Source organism: Muntiacus reevesi, chromosome 2 (genome assembly GCF_963930625.1).
Source record: "Muntiacus reevesi chromosome 2, mMunRee1.1, whole genome shotgun sequence".
In the NCBI taxonomy this organism is placed as follows: Eukaryota; Metazoa; Chordata; class Mammalia; order Artiodactyla; family Cervidae; genus Muntiacus; species Muntiacus reevesi.
This window is the reverse complement of record NC_089250.1, coordinates 16029599-16046972: the sequence shown is the minus strand read 5'-3', so window position 1 is coordinate 16046972 and position 17374 is coordinate 16029599. Positions and strand designations below refer to the sequence as shown.

General features: G+C 42.6%; 1 protein-coding gene across 3 annotated transcripts in view; it reads left to right on the top strand.

Moving 5' to 3' along the window:
* USP6NL (USP6 N-terminal like) overlaps positions 1–14153 on the top strand; it is a 141240-nt gene extending 127087 nt beyond the window's left edge. For all 3 annotated transcript variants that reach the window (XM_065920978.1, XM_065920979.1, XM_065920977.1), the window contains 2 exons: positions 2404–2556; positions 8085–14153. In XM_065920978.1, coding sequence (XP_065777050.1) covers positions 2404–2556; positions 8085–9439 — 1508 coding nt within the window. In that variant the 3' untranslated portion in view covers positions 9440–14153. The remainder of the gene's footprint in view (positions 1–2403; positions 2557–8084) is intronic.
* Positions 14154–17374: the final 3221 nt, after the last annotated feature.

Genomic DNA, 17374 nt, shown 5'->3' with positions numbered 1-17374 from the left:
GACTGCTTCACCAGGAAGACCGCATCCAGCCCCACGTCATAGACCAGAGTTGGGGACCCTCCCCCATCTCCCTGTCTGGCTGCTCTGTAGCCTCTGTAGCACATACCCTCTAGGCCCACAGTTGTCCAAATTGCAAAAGACCTTTAGTTGCAATATTGCAACGGCTCGGTAAACAGGACATGCTGTGCCTTACTCTGAAAGCCAAGAAGTGAGACTAGATCTTTATGACTATGAGGGACCTTCCTCATCCTAAAGTCTTAAATGACCCTTAAAATTTATAGTACTCCTTTTGTGACCATGCAGAGAAGGGACGAGAGGCTCCAGCACCTGCAGCCTACGGCACAGCCTGGGTTCACGTTCACTGTATACTCTGCCCTCTTGCCTTGTTGAACGGTCATCTCTTCAGTTTCCCAGCTCAGTGATAAGTTAGCTGAGTGCTTGGGGTCATGTTCTGTAGTATTCCTCCCTGCTGTGGCTTTGTTCTAAGAACGTCCTTGGTACTTTGATAGGAAATGGTTTGATTGCTTACTTGAAAAGCATGGTCTTCAGGAGCACCAGATTATTCAGATTCTAGATAAGACTGAAACTTTAAAATCACATCTGTGTTGTTTACTCTGAGAGAAGAGGATTCAGAAGTCTTGTGGTTCATTTCCCTGCCACCACAACACCAAACCACCGCCCCAAGATGAAACAGTTTGGCAGTGAACTGTCACCCAAAACTCGGATCTGTGGTCATAACCACAGGAAATCAGTCAGTCTCCCTTCCTCCCCTCTCCCCACCATGTCCTTCTTTTCTGTCTCTCTGGATTATGAACTGACAAGATGTAGAGCAGAACCATACTCTGTGTTAAGGTATACACCTACTAGTTTAACATTCCTTTAGCAGTGAGAAAGCCCCATAACTCTCTTCCTCTTAAATTGTGTTTTACTTATGACTCTTGATTAATTTTGACAAGTAAAAAGTTTCTCTACTCTTTGTAAATTAACCTTAAGCATAACAACCACTTTATATCCTACTATATCATTAGGTTAAACTCTGGAAAACGTTTGCTGTTGTGTATTTTTTCATTAGGAAGACAGAGATCAAGGACTTCCATGAAGTTCCTTCATCATATAAAGCTTCAAAACTGTGTCTGGGCCAACAGTTACCTGAGGCTCCTAAGATTTTTTTCTTGTTCTTTTCCTAATTCACTTACCAATATTTAGAGGCACTGTTATTATTTTTTTTTATTTTATTATTTTTTTTTTTTCTTTTTTTTTTTTTTTTAATATTATTTTATTAGTTGGAGGCCAATCACTTTACAACATTTCAGTGGGTTTTGTCATACATTGACATGAATCAGCCATATAGTTACATGTATTCCCCATCCCGATCCCCCCTCCCACCTCCCTCCCCACCCGACTCCTCAGGGTCCTCCCAGTGCACCAGGCCCGAGCACCTGACTCATGTATCCCACCTGGGCTGGTGGTCCGTTTCACTATAGATAATATACATGCTGTTCTTTCAAAACATCCCACCCTCACGTTCTCCCCCAGAGTTCAAAAGTCTGTTCTGTATTTCTGTGTCTCTTTTTCTGTTTGAGGCACTGTTATTAAAAAAAAAAAAATCACACTGTGATTTTAAACAGTGAAAGAAAAAAAAAGAAGCAACCTAAATGCCCAGTATTAGAAGACCGATGATTAATAAATTTAGAGTATACACACAGTGGACTCTTATGCAGTTGTTAATAATGACAGCATAAAATCATACTTGTTGAAGTGAGAGGTGTCAGTGATATACACTGTTGACTGGGGGAAAGCAAAGAGGTGAATAACATGTAAAGTATCATTTGTTTCCTTGTTTGTTTTTTTCTGTAAATTGAACTGCACGTAGACACATCTGCTTGTGGGGCATTGGCATAAGTATCAATACAGATAAAATTAATAACCCAGATTTTCAAGAAATTTGGAGAGGGGCACTGGTGGTTTAGTGGTAGAATTCTTGCCTCCGAGATTTTTGAGAAATTCTGAGACAGTTAAAATACAGACCTGGAAGTGGCTATGCCTGTGGCAGTCACAGCTCTGTATCAGGAAAACACATACCTCATCCGGGTGGTCTTTGTCAGTCTGCGGTCTCTAGGTACTCTTGCTCTGGGGAAATATTAATACCCAGGTATGGTTATCTTACACCTGTGAGAAGGTATTTAGCAGCGTTCACCTCCCCCCAGCCCCCCAAAGCTACCTGCTTTTCTCTATGACCTGCTTTTCTTTGTGCTTTAATATCAGGAAACAGTTTTGTCCTAACTGAGTTTTGTTGATATTCACAACAAAGTTGAATGCAGTGCACTCTTAAATATAGACATCAGAATAAAATACATTATCTTCTCAACCTAAAGTAGCCATTGTTTATTTTTCTCAACTTAGAACATCTTATGAGATTGTCCATGGAAGAACTTGTAGAATTTCTTCAGGAGACCTTAGCAAAGGATTTTTTCTTCGAAGATGACTTTGTAATAGAGCAGCTCCAGATTTCTATGGCAGAACTGAAGCGGGCAAAGCTCGACCTTCCAGAGCCTGGTAAGGAAGTAGCCAGACGCTTTATGCTTAACTTACAGTTCAGATCAGGAGATACTGTGCAGTTAACACGGCTCATTGTGGTGTGAAAACGTCTGCATGCTTGTGATGACATCCTGTAAGTCAGTGTTTACGGCTTCATTATTTTAAGAAAGAGCAAATTTTCATTAAATCTGCCTCTCCTCGGAAAATTAGGAAGTTTAATAGATAACGTTGTTTCAACAGAAGTTAACCATAGCTTTAAGTTACCATAACAATAAGCACTCTTTACATTCATCATCACTTGTAGAACCACATGCAGTAGTGGATCACGTAAAAGTCCCATTTATAGAAGAGAAAATTGATACTAAAATGCTAAACATATGAAGCCTGCAGATCCTGCAGATAGCAGTACTGCTGCCAGAGTCTGGGGTTCCTGACTGCTCATCCCTGGTTCTTTGCAGTATGCTGCAGTGTAGATAATATATTTTATTGACTTATTCCAAAACATCTTTCAGTGCGTCCTGTTATGTTTTCTCCTAGGTGCTCTGTTGGGGATTTACCAACTAAAAAGAAAGACATTCTTCCTGTTCTCAGGGTGCAGGGGGAGACCCAGAATTTACGCAGTAACAGTAGAGTGTGAATAGAGTCATAGTAGAGCTAGAAACAGGGTAAATAGGGAAGGGTGGGTGAAGGGTGGTATCAGATGAGAGGGAAAGAAAAAAGGAAAATGCAGAGACAGCACAGTAGAAAGAAGTTTTCAGAACACACTTTTGCTAAAAACCAAGATGCTTTGCTTTTAGTTATTTAAGTGCAAGGAGTCTAATGGGTGTTTCTCCGAGGTTTGTTTTGCGTCATCAGGGTTCACCAGATGAGCCGTCACTGCAGTGGTGGCCTGTGGGCCTGGCCCTGTGAGCCCGGCACCTCTGCTCGGGGAGGTCCCTCCTCTCTCATATGCTGTTGTGCCTTTCTGCTGACTCTTTCCTGTCACGGGGAATGCATTTGGAGTAGCAATTACTCACTATATTCTTGCGATTCCAACATTTATTTTTAAATGACTTACCTACTTTTAAAAAGAGTTTAAAACAAGTTTTAGTAAAAGACACATATATTAATAGAAAAAATATATATGTAATAGAATTGTTTAAACATGAGAATAAAATATCCAAACCTGTGTAATGGAATGGACTGATTTAGCATCTAACTAGCAGCTAGTGTTTATTGAATGTCTGCTCTGTGCCACATTCCACGTACACTGTCTCATTTAATCCCTCAAATAACTTTTAGAAAATACTCAACCTCAGTCTACTCATGAGAAAACCTGGTAGCAGTAGTTGGTAAGATCTTTTTCCAGTAGAACGCAGATGGAGGGGGTGGGGGGGGGATTAAAGGAGAGGGGTAGATAAATGAACCCCAGAGCTGGGTTCTTCTCCGGGCTGATGTTCTCTGCCTGGATACAGAAAGCCGCGGTAGTCTTCCGAGGCAGGCAGTCTGCGGGACTTGCAGTTGCGTGTGGTGTCCACTGGGTGGTGACAGAGACCTGAGTAAGATGGAAGATGGAGCAGCCAAAAGGGACTAAAGATACTCCCTTTTCTTTTTTTTTTTAGTGGATGCTAAGGCATGTTCTTTTTGTTGGGGTTTTTTTTTTTTTTTTTTAGAAAAAAGTGTTATTCAAGAAAAATAAGAAACTTTCTGACATATATCAAGTTACAGTTCCTTTTTTTTTTTTTCTGAGCAGAGTAGTCTAATTCTTGGCAGTGGCATAAAGATATTTACCCTTTATGTGATAGAACCCTAGTACAAAGTGTCATTAGCGTGGTGTTTTCACAGAAGCGTCCGTGTTGTGTGTGATGGGAATCATGCTGCTTTCCCACTTCTTCATTTAAACTCCTGGTTTTCAGGGGGAGGAAGTGAAGAATAGAATTTTAGGAAAGGAGCTAAAGTGAGGTGAGCAGAAAACAATGTCACGTCCATGGAAAAGAAGTCCAGAATGAAAGTATGGGTAATAAATATTAATACTTATTGCCTAGTTATAGCCATCTGTTTGACATCAATTATGCTTGAATCTTTTAGTTATACCCCATTGCTTAGGGGTGAAAGGAGATACTTACGCCAAAGACCAAATGCAGCAGTGTGTGTATTGGGCACATGGGGGGGGGGGGCGGGTTGTGCGCAGTTTGAATAGTTTGAGATGAATCTATGAAAGATATTGCCCAAGAATGTTTAATGCTTATAGGGATCTACTTGTGCAGGAAAAGGGCAGAGAATATTTAACAGCATATGAGACACTGGTATGTGTACTTCAGAAAGGAATCACTTTATAATGAAGTCGGAGAATAGTCTTCTTCGACCCCGTACTTAGACACAGAGGTCAGCTCTCCTGGGCACAGGGCCCGTGGGTTTTGCTGCTGTGGTTGCCAGGCGAGGCCTGGGCCTCACTCAGTCCAGCAGCAGCCTCGGGGGGGCCAGTGCTCTGCTGTGGGTATCTCCCCGCTCCCCGCCCCATCGCCCCGTTATTCTCCCTGATTCTGTCCCACCCTTCCCCTCCCCTCTTCCCCTTCCTTCTCCTTGGGTCCCTCCTCTCCATCCCTTCTCACTCCTCCTCTTGGGAGACAGGGCCCTTCCCACCGCCACGGAAGCCCTTAGAAATGTGAACAAGTGTACATTTGCTTGCCCTTGAACTGCTGAGGATTTGCGCTCTTCAGAGGGGTTGGGTCAGTCACGGGAATAAACTGAACATGGCAGGATCTACATGTCATCCGTCAGCGGCTGCTGGTAGAAGACAGAAGTGGGTGCAGAGTCATGGCCCTACCCTGCTCCCCAGACACAGGTCACTGTGGACAGTAGTTGCTGTCTGATGCTGTTTTAAGTTATGCAGATCCCAGCACTGCAGTCCAGCCCTGGTGCCTGGGCATACACTTACCCCTCCCGCGTAGGCCTCCTAGCTTAACCTTCGTTACTGTCCATAATATGGGGAGGAGTTTGGGTTTTTAAGCACTTAGGTTTTAAAAGGCTCTTTCTTATATGCTTGTCTATTACATCTTTCAAAGTACTCTCCTTTTTTCCTACTTAAAATCATTATGGGAGCTAAGGGGCTGTATCCTCTAAATATCTTTGTTCAGTTGAGGTATTCATCGTCACCTCTTACAGAGTCCTCGTTCCTAGTGAGAGACTGACATTCAGCAGTTAATTATAGACACCATGTCCTTTTGTTTGCACTGGATTTTTTTTTTTCTCCAAACCCTGCTATATGTAGTTTCTTAGCTATATAGATCTTGGGTGTTTATAACTGTTATGTTTCTGTACTTTTATTTGAATGATACATCATTACTCTAATTAAGATTAATTACATATGAACGAGTGGACATTTTGTCAAAACCTTACTTGTGATTCTGTTACTCTTTTAGACACTATAGGAAAGACTGCAAAATAAGTAGGACTGCACTTTGAGCCGGTTATTGACTCCTGAGGTGAAAAGGAGATGTATTATGGGTGACTGTGAAAGACCTTTGAGAAGCGACTTTTTGGATGTTTTAGAACAGTTGCAGATTTTTTCCCTCCCGGTGTGGATTTTGGCCTCTTGACCATTCAGTAAATGGAACATGCTAAAATTTTCTTTTAATTCTAATATGATGTGTAGATGCATAGAATATTAATGTCTCTTCTTAGAGAAATGTGTATATTGGCTTGAATATAAAGTAGTGTTAAGTGTAAGGTGAATACTTTTCTTACCCTTTATATTGAAAAATTAAAAATCCCTCATATGTATAACACATACCTTTCCATTTTGCTTCAGGCATGAAATTACCACCTCAGTCTATTACTTCCTCCTCATTTTTTCATTCCTTTTCCTGAGAAATACAGGCCTTATATTTGTAATTCCACATTTTACCATGCATCCTATTAGTCTTTGCTGATGCATGCCTTTTATGTATCCAGAAGATTTCACGATGGAAATATCTGGATATGAGAACACAGGGCAGGATATGATGTGGTATTATTTTCCCCAGATGTTCAATTCTCTTAGTCGTCTTTCTTCCCTACTTCTTCTTTCCACTTAGAGCAGCTTTGTTTATATTTCTTTTATTTATTGGAGTTTCATATGAGAGTTTGTTTGAGAAAGAGAATTTCCTTTTAAAAGGTTAAAAAAAACACTGAATTAGGAAAACAGTTTATTTTTAGCTCAGTAACTTTGATTCTGACAGCTCATCTATTTAAAGGTTATGTACCATCATTCTCTGCTCCCTCCCAAAGAAAAGCTCATTGAACTTTTTAAAATCTTAAAATTATGATATGTGGGTAAATAATACAGCTATTATCACCTAAACCATGAGCTACATGAAAACAAGGTGGTATCTGCCTGCTTACAACTGTGGACCCATGGCTTCCTCCTAACTATTTGTTAGTTGGGGGGACATTTGAAGAGAGAAACGACTTATTTTCAAGTGAGAATGTATGATTTTGTAGTGACAGGTAGAAAGCATATATCTTAAACTTAGGAATTTTTACAAGTGAAATCTCTCATCTTTTCAAGATGGTGTTTATGGGTGTCCATATTATGGTGGATTGTTTTTAAACACTCTTTACTAAATGCACATTCCTTTAATTCCTCTTTAGTTTTCTGATGTTATTTGACATGTAAAACTAAAAGTATCTAATACGATTTTCTCCTTTTCTATTCTTTTTTCCTTTTTTTTGCATTTAAAGTAGGACCTTGTTAGAATATTAATTTGGAAGTACAGAATATTGTTTCTTTTTATCCTGTGGAGTTACTTGAGAGAATAATAATGAGCTATTTGGGTACAACTTGGAACCACAATTGGTCATCACTTGACCTTTAAGCTTGGTAGACTTGCTTGAAGTTGATAGAAACTATTTTACTGAGATTCTAAACTCTTTTATTTGAGGAATGCTTAAATGGAAGGAATGTAATGGTAAGACATTGAACTACTGACCTGTAAGATTGTTTTAGGAATAGAAATGAGAATATCAGCTTTGCATTTTTGAAAAAGCAGTTAATAATACAGCTTAACAAAATTTAAGAATCATCTTACACAATTCTGTGACCCTTACTCATGAGGCTTCCCTGTTGGCTCAGATGGTAAAGAAGCTGCCGGCAGTGCAGGAGAGCCAGCTTTGACCTGACGGTCCAAAAGATCCCCTGGAGAAGGGAATGGCTACCCACTCCAGTATTCTTGCCTGGGAAATCCCATGGACAGAGGAACCTGGTGGGCTACAGTCCATGGAATCCCAAAGAGTGGGACACTACGGAGTCACTATCACTTTCACTTTTTATTACTACTCATATAAGGTTATATAAAATCTTCCCATCTGCACGTTGCCTAATAAGACTTCTGAGTTTTGGAATGTTTTCGTGTCGATCACTCTAAAAAATGCTTCTCCTAAGCTACTAAAATGCTGCATGTTTCTCTGCGGGTATGCATGTTGAGTGCGCATGGGAAGAGTAAGCAGTAATTCATTCATGCAGGTCTTAGGTTTGGTACTGTTTGCTCATGCACATATGGCACTTATGAATGTGTCTTTCCCTTTAGGCAAAGAGGATGAATTTCCAAAGAAACCTTTGGGGCAGCTTCCTCCTGAAGGTCAGTTGGCTGGTGTCACTCACCTGAGCAACGGACAGAGGAGCGTGGGCAGGTCGAGTCCTCACCCTGGCGGTCGGAGAGGCAGCGGCTCGCCCCACAAGACCCACGACCCTTCCCCGCCCCACCCACGCCACACCGGCACCCCGGAGAGGGCGAGGCCACAGCGGCGGAAGTCATCGGACGAGGAGGGTAAGAGGCTCCGCGATGAGGCTGAGGTGCAGGCGCAGAGGAGACTCCCGCCGGCCGCCCAGGACGGCTCCGGGCAGTACAACCACGCGGCGGCCAATCAGAACAGCAACGCCACCTCGCGCGCCCGGAAGGAGTTCGCGCCCCGATGGCACAAGCCTTCCGAGGCTGCGGTTCTGGAGAAGACCGCCAAGTCCGCCCTGGAAGGCCGGAGCCGGGCCGCACCCCCCGCGCTCGCCGACCCCCGGGCCCCCCACGTGAGGCAGAAGGTGCTGGACGCAGAGGAGGGCAAGCGCGGCTCCACCGCCTCGCAGTACGACAACGTGCCTGAGGACGGTCCGGGCGGCGCTGTGGAGGAGGCGCTGGAGCGCGCGCGGGCGCAGAGCCCCCGGAGGCCCTCCGAGCCCGGCGCCAGCCCGTCCAGGGCCCCACCCAAGTTCGCCTTCAAAGTCCTGCCCACGAGTTACGCCCCGCACCCGTTCCTGCCAGACGGGGAAGATCGCGGGGCCGCGCACCCCCCTTTGTACAGTAACCCCCCCACCTACCAGGGCAGCTCTCCAAAACGGGTCCCCGCCGCCAACAGCAGCTTCCCGTTCCCCTCCGGGGCGCACACGAATCCTTCCCGGAGACCTTTCGGCTCCGCGCTTCCAGTCAGCGCTCCTCCAGAGAAATCTCACAGCCGCCCGGCTCCTCTGGTCCAGCCGTCGAGTCGAATAGAGGTTCTCCCTGTTGGCCTTGGTGCCGGCGGATATTCGGGCAAGTCAGGGTCCCCAAAGAGTGGGAAATTCACCCTTCCTCCAGGGGAGGGGTTGCCAGATAACAGAAAATGGTCAGAAGTTGGCTACATGTGGAGACCAGAGATGCACGGACAGCCGTGGACAAGAGATGTCAACCGTGGCCACTTGAGCAGTTTCCCAAGACACCCCACGTTTCACCACACCCCCTATCAGGACCACGCCCTCCCTGCAGTCTCCATAGATGGCCCAGTGCGGTATAGAACTTCCCCAGCTCTGGAAGACACCACTTCTCCCGCGTTTCAGTATTCAGGGCCCTCACCTCCAGCGTATCACTACAGAAATCGGGACGGACTCTCTATTCAGGAGTCAGTATTGCTGTAAGAATTCATCTGTACTTGCTGCAGACAAGAGACTAGAAACCGTATGAGACCTGAATTGCTACGTTTATAATTGCCAAAGCAGTATTTTATACAATTGTAAAGAACTCGCACAGTTCTCATGTATGTCAGTAATAAGAATATATGGAAGTGATTTCATCCCCACCTAGATGCCGCTTAATGATGAGCTTTTAACGTGCATCATTATTGAACCCATTAAAAGGAATTTAACCTGGAAATAGAGCAATAGCATTTAGGGATGCACGCACAGTTTCATTTATATCTTTTTCCAAAATCTGAATATTTGTACTCTCGTAGCCCATTCTATTTTGAGTAATGCTACAAAGCACTGAAAAGCAGTAGAATAGGTATTTTTAAGGCTGTCCCTAGTGTATGGTGTTTTAATAGCTACTGTATAGGCATCTACCCATATACAGTCAAACACAGAACTAAAAAAATGTTTCGAAGAAAAGAACTTTCAATGTAGATCCATGGAATAATTTATTCTTTTCCCTAACTTACCTTTTAGTCAAGTTTTGTCTGCGGGCCCCCCCCCCCCCCCCCCCCGCCCCCGCCTTGTATTTTTAACCCAGGTCCTAAACTGACTTGAGGGTTTGCCTGGACTTAATTTGGTGTCTCATGGAATGCTCAGCTTTCTCATTCAGTTTTCAATCTGAAAATTAAAGACATTGGAGAGGAAGGCTAGCCAGTTAATGGTGCTTAAAAAATCAGTGCACTTTAAGTTTTGTTTTCAGAAGTGCAGCACGCAGTGTGTCCGTGTTCACAGAGAAATCAGCTTTCGTGTGTCTCTGCCTTTTTCTGGTCTGACTCCTGTAAAACTCAGAGCAGAGTATGCTTGCCAGACGCCCAGAAAGTGCGCGCATAGCTCTCCAGTGGATGCCAGCTGAAGTTGCAAGTTACCAATCATCAGTCACTCATAGCAGAACCAACTGCTTTGAAATTCATTTGAAAGCAGGATTAACAATACGGTCCTTTCTTACTTCTGTCCCTTAAATTCCTGTGAAACCTCCCTACAAAGGCCAGGGAGATACTTACATGGTCTTTTCCTGGCCCTCTTCCTTTAAAGAATGTAGTCAGTGGATATTGCTGCTCTTAGGCCATTAAATTATTGCTTTGTAAAATTGTAAAAAACGATCCTAATTATTACTAGGAATCTCAGATTTGGTCCTTTTTTTTTTTTTTTTTTTTTTTTTTTTTTAAATAGCATAGCTATCATATTTTCAGAAATCTTTTTGGTTGGTTGGTTCAGTGAAAAAAGTTCAGTTTCATGGTAACAAATCAGCAGTGTCTTTCAGAATGTCCTTTTACACTACAGTGACCAGAACGGCAGCCAAGTTTGGGGCACTCCAAGAAACTATGTCTTTGGGTTTCACTGGAGAGCTGGTTTTCACCCTCACTTTGCTCTTGTTCAAACAGTAGAGAATAGAAAACCTAACATTGATGGTTCTTCTTGTAAGTTGGGGCTTTTAAGCTTTCAAGGTACAGAAGTATATGTTTTAAAATGAGAGTAACATTTGTTTAGCTAGTGAATGTGACAATATTTTTTATGTATATAATGAGTCTAATGTAATTTTAATCAACTTGGTAATGATGTTATTAAAGGGCAAAACAAATGCAGTGTGTTAGCAGCTGAGCACTGCACAGAAACTCTAACAAAATCCCAATACCACAAGGCTCCTGATTCAGATCATGTGGAAGCTGAGAAATAAATGTATATAAAAATATAGCTGGGGATGTGAACTCCAATTTTAAACCATGATTCTGTGACTTGTAATAATCCAAGCTGTACAATTTAGTTTATGATAGCAGCATCAGAGCTGCTTCAAAATATATATATATCAACAGTGGTAAATACTGTAGATTTATATATATATATATATATGCAAAAATATATATACACACACACTATTTTCTTATGTCATCTATGACATTTTTTATCTGTATACTTTTTTTGATGTGATTGTTTTTAACATGCTGAAGAAGTATATTTTGTTTGTGTCTTTTATGTGCTTTTTTCATATGACATCTCTGATTTTTCTAAACTTTGTTCCCTTCTAACTGAGTAGATATGACCCAGTATTTGCCTCCATGCCTATATATATTGCAGTTCTATGTTACATGCTTTACTAGTTTCCAGTAATTCTGTATTTAGAACCGTATCACCTGCCTTTATTTAATCAGCCATTTTAAATAGCTTACAAGTCTGTTAGTGTGTGAAATTCACTCAGTTGTGTCCAACTCATTGCTATCCCCTTGGACATATAGTCATGGAATTCTCCAGGCCAGCATACTGGAGAGGGTAGCCTTTTCCTTTTCCAGGGGATCTTCCCAACCCAGGGGTTGAACCAGGTCTCCCGCATTGCAGGTGGATTCTTTACCAGCTGTGGCACAAGGGAAGCCCTTTTAATAGCAATAAGGTATTATTTTCAGTTTTCCCCCATTGTGAAATGTAGCTGTTGGTTTTTCAAGTAGGAAAATTTAATTTGAACTTATTTTGCCACCATCCAGTTTTACTCTTTCAAATTTATCTTTTAATAAAAGATGAATAATGAAATGTTAAAAGATGGAATAATATTCATGTAGGAGGTTAAGTATATTTAGAAAAAAATCTGGTAAGGATCTTCATTTTTTTCTCTAGATATATACGAGGTAAATATTTTACCACCATTAAGTCTTTTCTTCATAGCAGTTTTGCTTAACACAGTAAGCACTTTGATATAGTTTATATATTTTTTTAATAGTTTGAAAAATTAAAGAACCTAGACCTAGTGTCTCAGAGTTTTAAAACTTCAACTCTTTCAGGTGCTTATGTTGTTTCCAGGATGTTTAAAACAGAGGACAGCTTTGGGAGCCGACAGATGTCTCTACTGTCAAACCAGACATACAGGGGAGGAACAGAATTACTCTCCCTCCTGTCCTCTAGGTTCTCCATCCAGACCTCGTAGATTGGGCTGATAAAGGGCAGACAAGCAGGAGAAAGGCAACCAGAAGGTCATTAACATGTGTGTCCCGCCTTCACATGGTATCCAGTGATGAGTTGCTCGAAGGGAGGGTTAGCTTTTCCCGACTAAGCTTTCTCCACCGAGCTTAGTTGGGGGAAGGGATGGGGAAGAAAGGGCACTTACGTAAAAGCAAATGACTTTCTAGAAAATAAATGGGCCTTTAGCAAAGCAGATAGGAGAAATGATCATTTGTCCTGGAGGGCTGAGTGGGGTACCAGAAGAGGAGATTATAAAGTTGCCTGGGGAGGGGATTTATGACAATTGCTTTCTTTGGGAAGGCTCTGCTTTTAGGCAGGTAAAGGATTTCAGGGACTCAGATAACTTCAGCTCAGCAATCATTCGTACCCCCAAAGTGGCCTGCTTTGGGGTGGCAGGTCCTGATCCTCTTCACTGTCAATGACAGAATGTTTCTCTAAAGAAGGAAAAGAGATTCAGTCAGTGGGACATCTCCAAAGAAGAAAAATAGATGTTTACAGGATGTGATAATTAAGAAGATTCTGATACTAAGTTTTATGTCACTGTGAGTGTCACTTTATATTTAATCATTTCCGATCTTTGTCTCAGGGCTCATTACACCATAAGCACAAAAATGATGCCTAGTCAATATTTCGCTAAGATCTCTTTTCTTTACTTTTTTTATGATTAGAGAAAAACATTCCAGGTCCACAAATAGGGCTTTATTCACACAGAATCTACAGCTTAATTTTTTGGAAATATTATTACTTCTCAGTTATCTTTTAGATTCACGCCTTTGTTTTCAGATGTTCTTGATTATGGGTTATTTATGATTGGTTTTGGCAGTCTGTTTCTTTGTTTTAATTGTCCTTTAATGGATTTTAAATTTCATTTCTAATACTAACATTAATACTTAGCGATCAGACAGTTTTAATAAGTCAGACTTAACTTTTACAATGACCTAAGGTGTTGAGAACAGGAAGAAAGGATTCCATTTAATATTTATTTGTGAATTGTACTCTCAGAAGGGTTTCAGTTACTGATAAATCTAAACATAACTGCCACCATTTTATCAGTAAGAATCCTGAAAAATAGAGGAAAAAAATAACAGATTTCATAGGAGTGGATCTTCACCCCTGCTGCTCATTAAAACTAATTGGGGAATTTTTTTTTTTTTTAATCAATTGTATATTCCCACTGTGAGCTGTCTCAAAAATTCTTAACAGACACGTTTCAGAGTTTTGAAACTGATTTCGGGTAAGTTAGGAAAATTTCGACTGGAAAGATGAACATCCCCAGCCATCTTGTGTTTCTGATGAACCGCTGGCAGTGGTGGGAAGTGGCAGTGACTTCAGCCCAAGGCTGTGCTTCCTCTCATCACCTCTTACAACAGTTCTTCCAGATAGGTCGAGCCTTACACGGATTTCCGTTTTCCTGGATAACCTCTGTCACTTTCCTTAAGTGACCTGCTGAAAAGAGGCCCAAGCTGTCAGGAAGCCCCTGGAGAAGCCGAGAATGCGCTGTACTCTGGTGTCCACACCTGACCAGGCAGCATGTCATTGAGCCCCTACGGTGTACTAGTTGCCTTGGGACTGTGCTGGGTTCATACTCCAAGATAGGAGGTGCGTTTTATAGTCTGTGTCTCCGTTCAATGTTGGCGATGGGACGTGTACAGGTGACCCCTGGGCGCAGAAGAGCCCGGTGCTGGAGGGTCTGGGAGAGCCTGTGCGGGGGAGTGCTCAGAGTAGACGGACTGAAGGGAAGGGGGGGGCGGCGTTTGGAGAGAAGGGAGGGACGAGCAACCTCATGGCATGTGTCGGGGGGCGGGGGGAAGTTCTCGCTTTGGTGTGTGTCTGGGATAGGGGGTGGGAAAGTCTGCAGAGACCTGTCCTGGGGACCTGTGTGTCCTATGGAGGCAGATGTAGGGGTACAGGCCTGGGGGAAGTTTGGACAGTTGCAACAGGTGTTATTTATAAAAGGTGGTACGGATCTCAGCACCAGGGGAGAAATTAACAAGAAAAGGTGATGAACTTGAGAACTATTTACCAAGTAAAAATCGGCGAAACTTGATAATCGATTGAATGTAATCATAACAAGGATAATAGCTAACATTACTGAATGCTCGCTGTGTGTCTGGCATTGTGCTAGGCATATTACCTGTATTAACTCAATTCTCACAATAACTGAAGTGTATGACCTTAATTCCCAGTTTACATATGAGAAAACTAAGGCTTACGGAGTTGAAGTGATTTGCCCCCAAGTTATGCAGCTGGTAGGAAAAGAGACCCAGGCAGGACTTGAATCTGAGTCTAGAACTTCCATTCCCTCACTGACAATTTTAAGAAAGTATTACATAAATTACCATAAAATTCACCCATTTAAGTATACACATCAGTGGGTTTTTTAGTAAGTTTACAGAATTGTGCAACCATCACAGCAAACCAATCTTAGAACATTTCCATTACCTCAGAAACTCTCTTTTCCCCATTTGCAGGACCCATTCCCACCCACAGCTTCAGGCAGCTGTTAATCCACCATCTGTCTTTCTGATTTACCTTTTCTGGACCTTTCATAGACATGGAATCAAACAATATTTGGGGTTTTTTGCATCTGGCTTCTTTTGCTTTTTGAGGTTCATCCATGGGTAGCAAGTGTCAGAATCCACTTTCTTTATTGCTGAATAGGATTCTGTTGTATGACTATCACATTTTGTTCCTCAAGTCACCAGTTGATAGACATTTGGATTATTTTCACATGTTTGTGTCAAGTTTGCGTGGCCTTGTTTTCATTTTCCTTGGGTACGTATTTAGGCGTGCTGTTGCTAGCTTTTATGATGTTTGTGTTTAACTTTTTAAGAAGCTGTCACACTCTTTTCCATCATATCTATATCATTTACCTTCCCACCAGCAATGCATGAGGGGTCTGATTTCTCCACGTCCTCACTGATGCTTGTTGTTTTATATTTCTGGTTAAAGCCATTCTAGTGGGTGTGAAGTGATATCTCATTGTGGCTTTGATTTGCATTTCTCAAATGGCTAATGATGTTGAGCATCTCTTCATGTTTTTATGACTCATTCGTGTGTATTCTTTGGTGAAATCTCTAGTCATATCTTTTGCTCACTTGTTTAATTGGATTTTCTTATTCTTTCAAAGTAAGCATTCTTAAAATACTCTGGGTACAAGTCCTTTGTAAGATGTAAGATTTGCAAATATTTTCTCCCAGTCTGTGACATGTCTTTTTAGTTTCTTAATGATGTCTTTTGAAGTATGAATGTTTTTAATTTTAATGAAGTCCAGTTTATTGTTTTTTTCTCTATGGATCATGCTTTTAGTATTGTATCTCTCTGCCTAACCCAAAGTGACAAATGATTTTTCTCCCGTGTCTTATTTCAGAAGTTTTACAGTTTAGCTCTTACATTTAGATCTATGAGCCATGTCAAATTATTACTGTATAAGGTGTGAGGGAAGGATCTAAGTTGATATGCATGTTCAGTGGTCTCAGAACCAAGTTTAAAACAGTGCTTTCCAAAACTGAATTGCCTTAGTACCTCTATCAAAAAATACAATGAATCATATTATATAAGTGTTTAAGTTTCGAAAACAAGAAGTGTACATCCTCCAACTTTGTTCTTTCTCAAGTTGTTTTGACTCTTCCGGATCGAGTGTTACACTTCTTTTGGTAAAAGTTATTCCTGTTGTATTTTTCTTGCACTTGTGACTAGAATTGTGTTCTTCAGAACCTGTGTGTTTGCACACATCATTCTGTACTGCTGAGGGGAATGGAAGGCCGGGGGTTGATTTCTGCAGTTCCCTGGTTGGGCCTCGGGAGGGACAGTGAGGCCACCATCTGATGAATCCAAGAGAAGGAGCGGGTCTAGGGTTGGCGAGGAGACGGCTTCTATTTGGACACGTAGAATCTGAACAGTGGGGTACGGACACATTGTGCTGATGGGCAGCTGGCGATTGCAGAGAGATTTGTACTTGCCGGCATGTAGGGGTCAGGTCATAGGAGAGCACCTGCCTGGGGAGGAGATGAGCTGAGGACGGGAGAGCAGGGCATCACTGACTGTTGAGAGGTGCCCCAGGGAGGGGAGCATGAAGGACTCAGAGGGACCGGCCTGGACTGGGGTTCCATGGCACCCAGAGGCCTGGTGATTGAGGACGGAGCTTCCGAGTCAGACTGAGTCGAGTTTGAAGTCGGTGGCCCAGACATTCGCTGGCCTCTGTCCTGGGGAAGGAGGAACAGGACCATAGCACCTGTGTCCTTCTCTGGAGCATGCAGATCGTAGTGCTACTTTCTTGGAGGTGTGAGGATTCAACAAGCTGATTGGCGCAGTGTCCAGGATGGCATCACCACGCGGCAGTAATGAGGAAGGTTACCTGTCCACCCAGCCCCCGCAGAGCTGGGTGTTAGTGACCAGGAGGGCCACAGCCCTGACTTCGTGGAGTTGAGAGTCTCATGAGCAACACAGCCACATGCGTGTCATGACAGTGTCACATGGGGGGAGGGTGACACAGGGCGATGGGAGAGGAGGGGCCCTGGGTGGGGGAGTGGAGTTCCCAGGAAGGAGGAAAGGTCAACAGCCTAAGTGCAGGAGAAAGATCCAGTAACTTGACTGAAGAGGTGATTGGAGTTTGCCAGGGCGCTGGGGCTGTCATCTGCTGTGACTCCTACCTAGAGCCATGGCCAGGTGGGCATGTGTGGGAAGCAATGCCACTCTCTCCAGAGAAGGGTGGGAACATAGTGGAAGGGGTGGATCTACATGGGGAAAATTATGTCAGTCAGAGGGCAGTTCTGACTCTTCACACACTTGGGAACCGCTACCAGGCCGCCCTTGGTTTTATTCCAGTTTGTTACTTTCCATATTCTTGGAGATTAAACTGCCAATAATTAAAACTCCCTGAAGATCAAACTTTCCACTTTAATTTGGAGGAAAGTCAGCATAATTTGAAGATAAAGC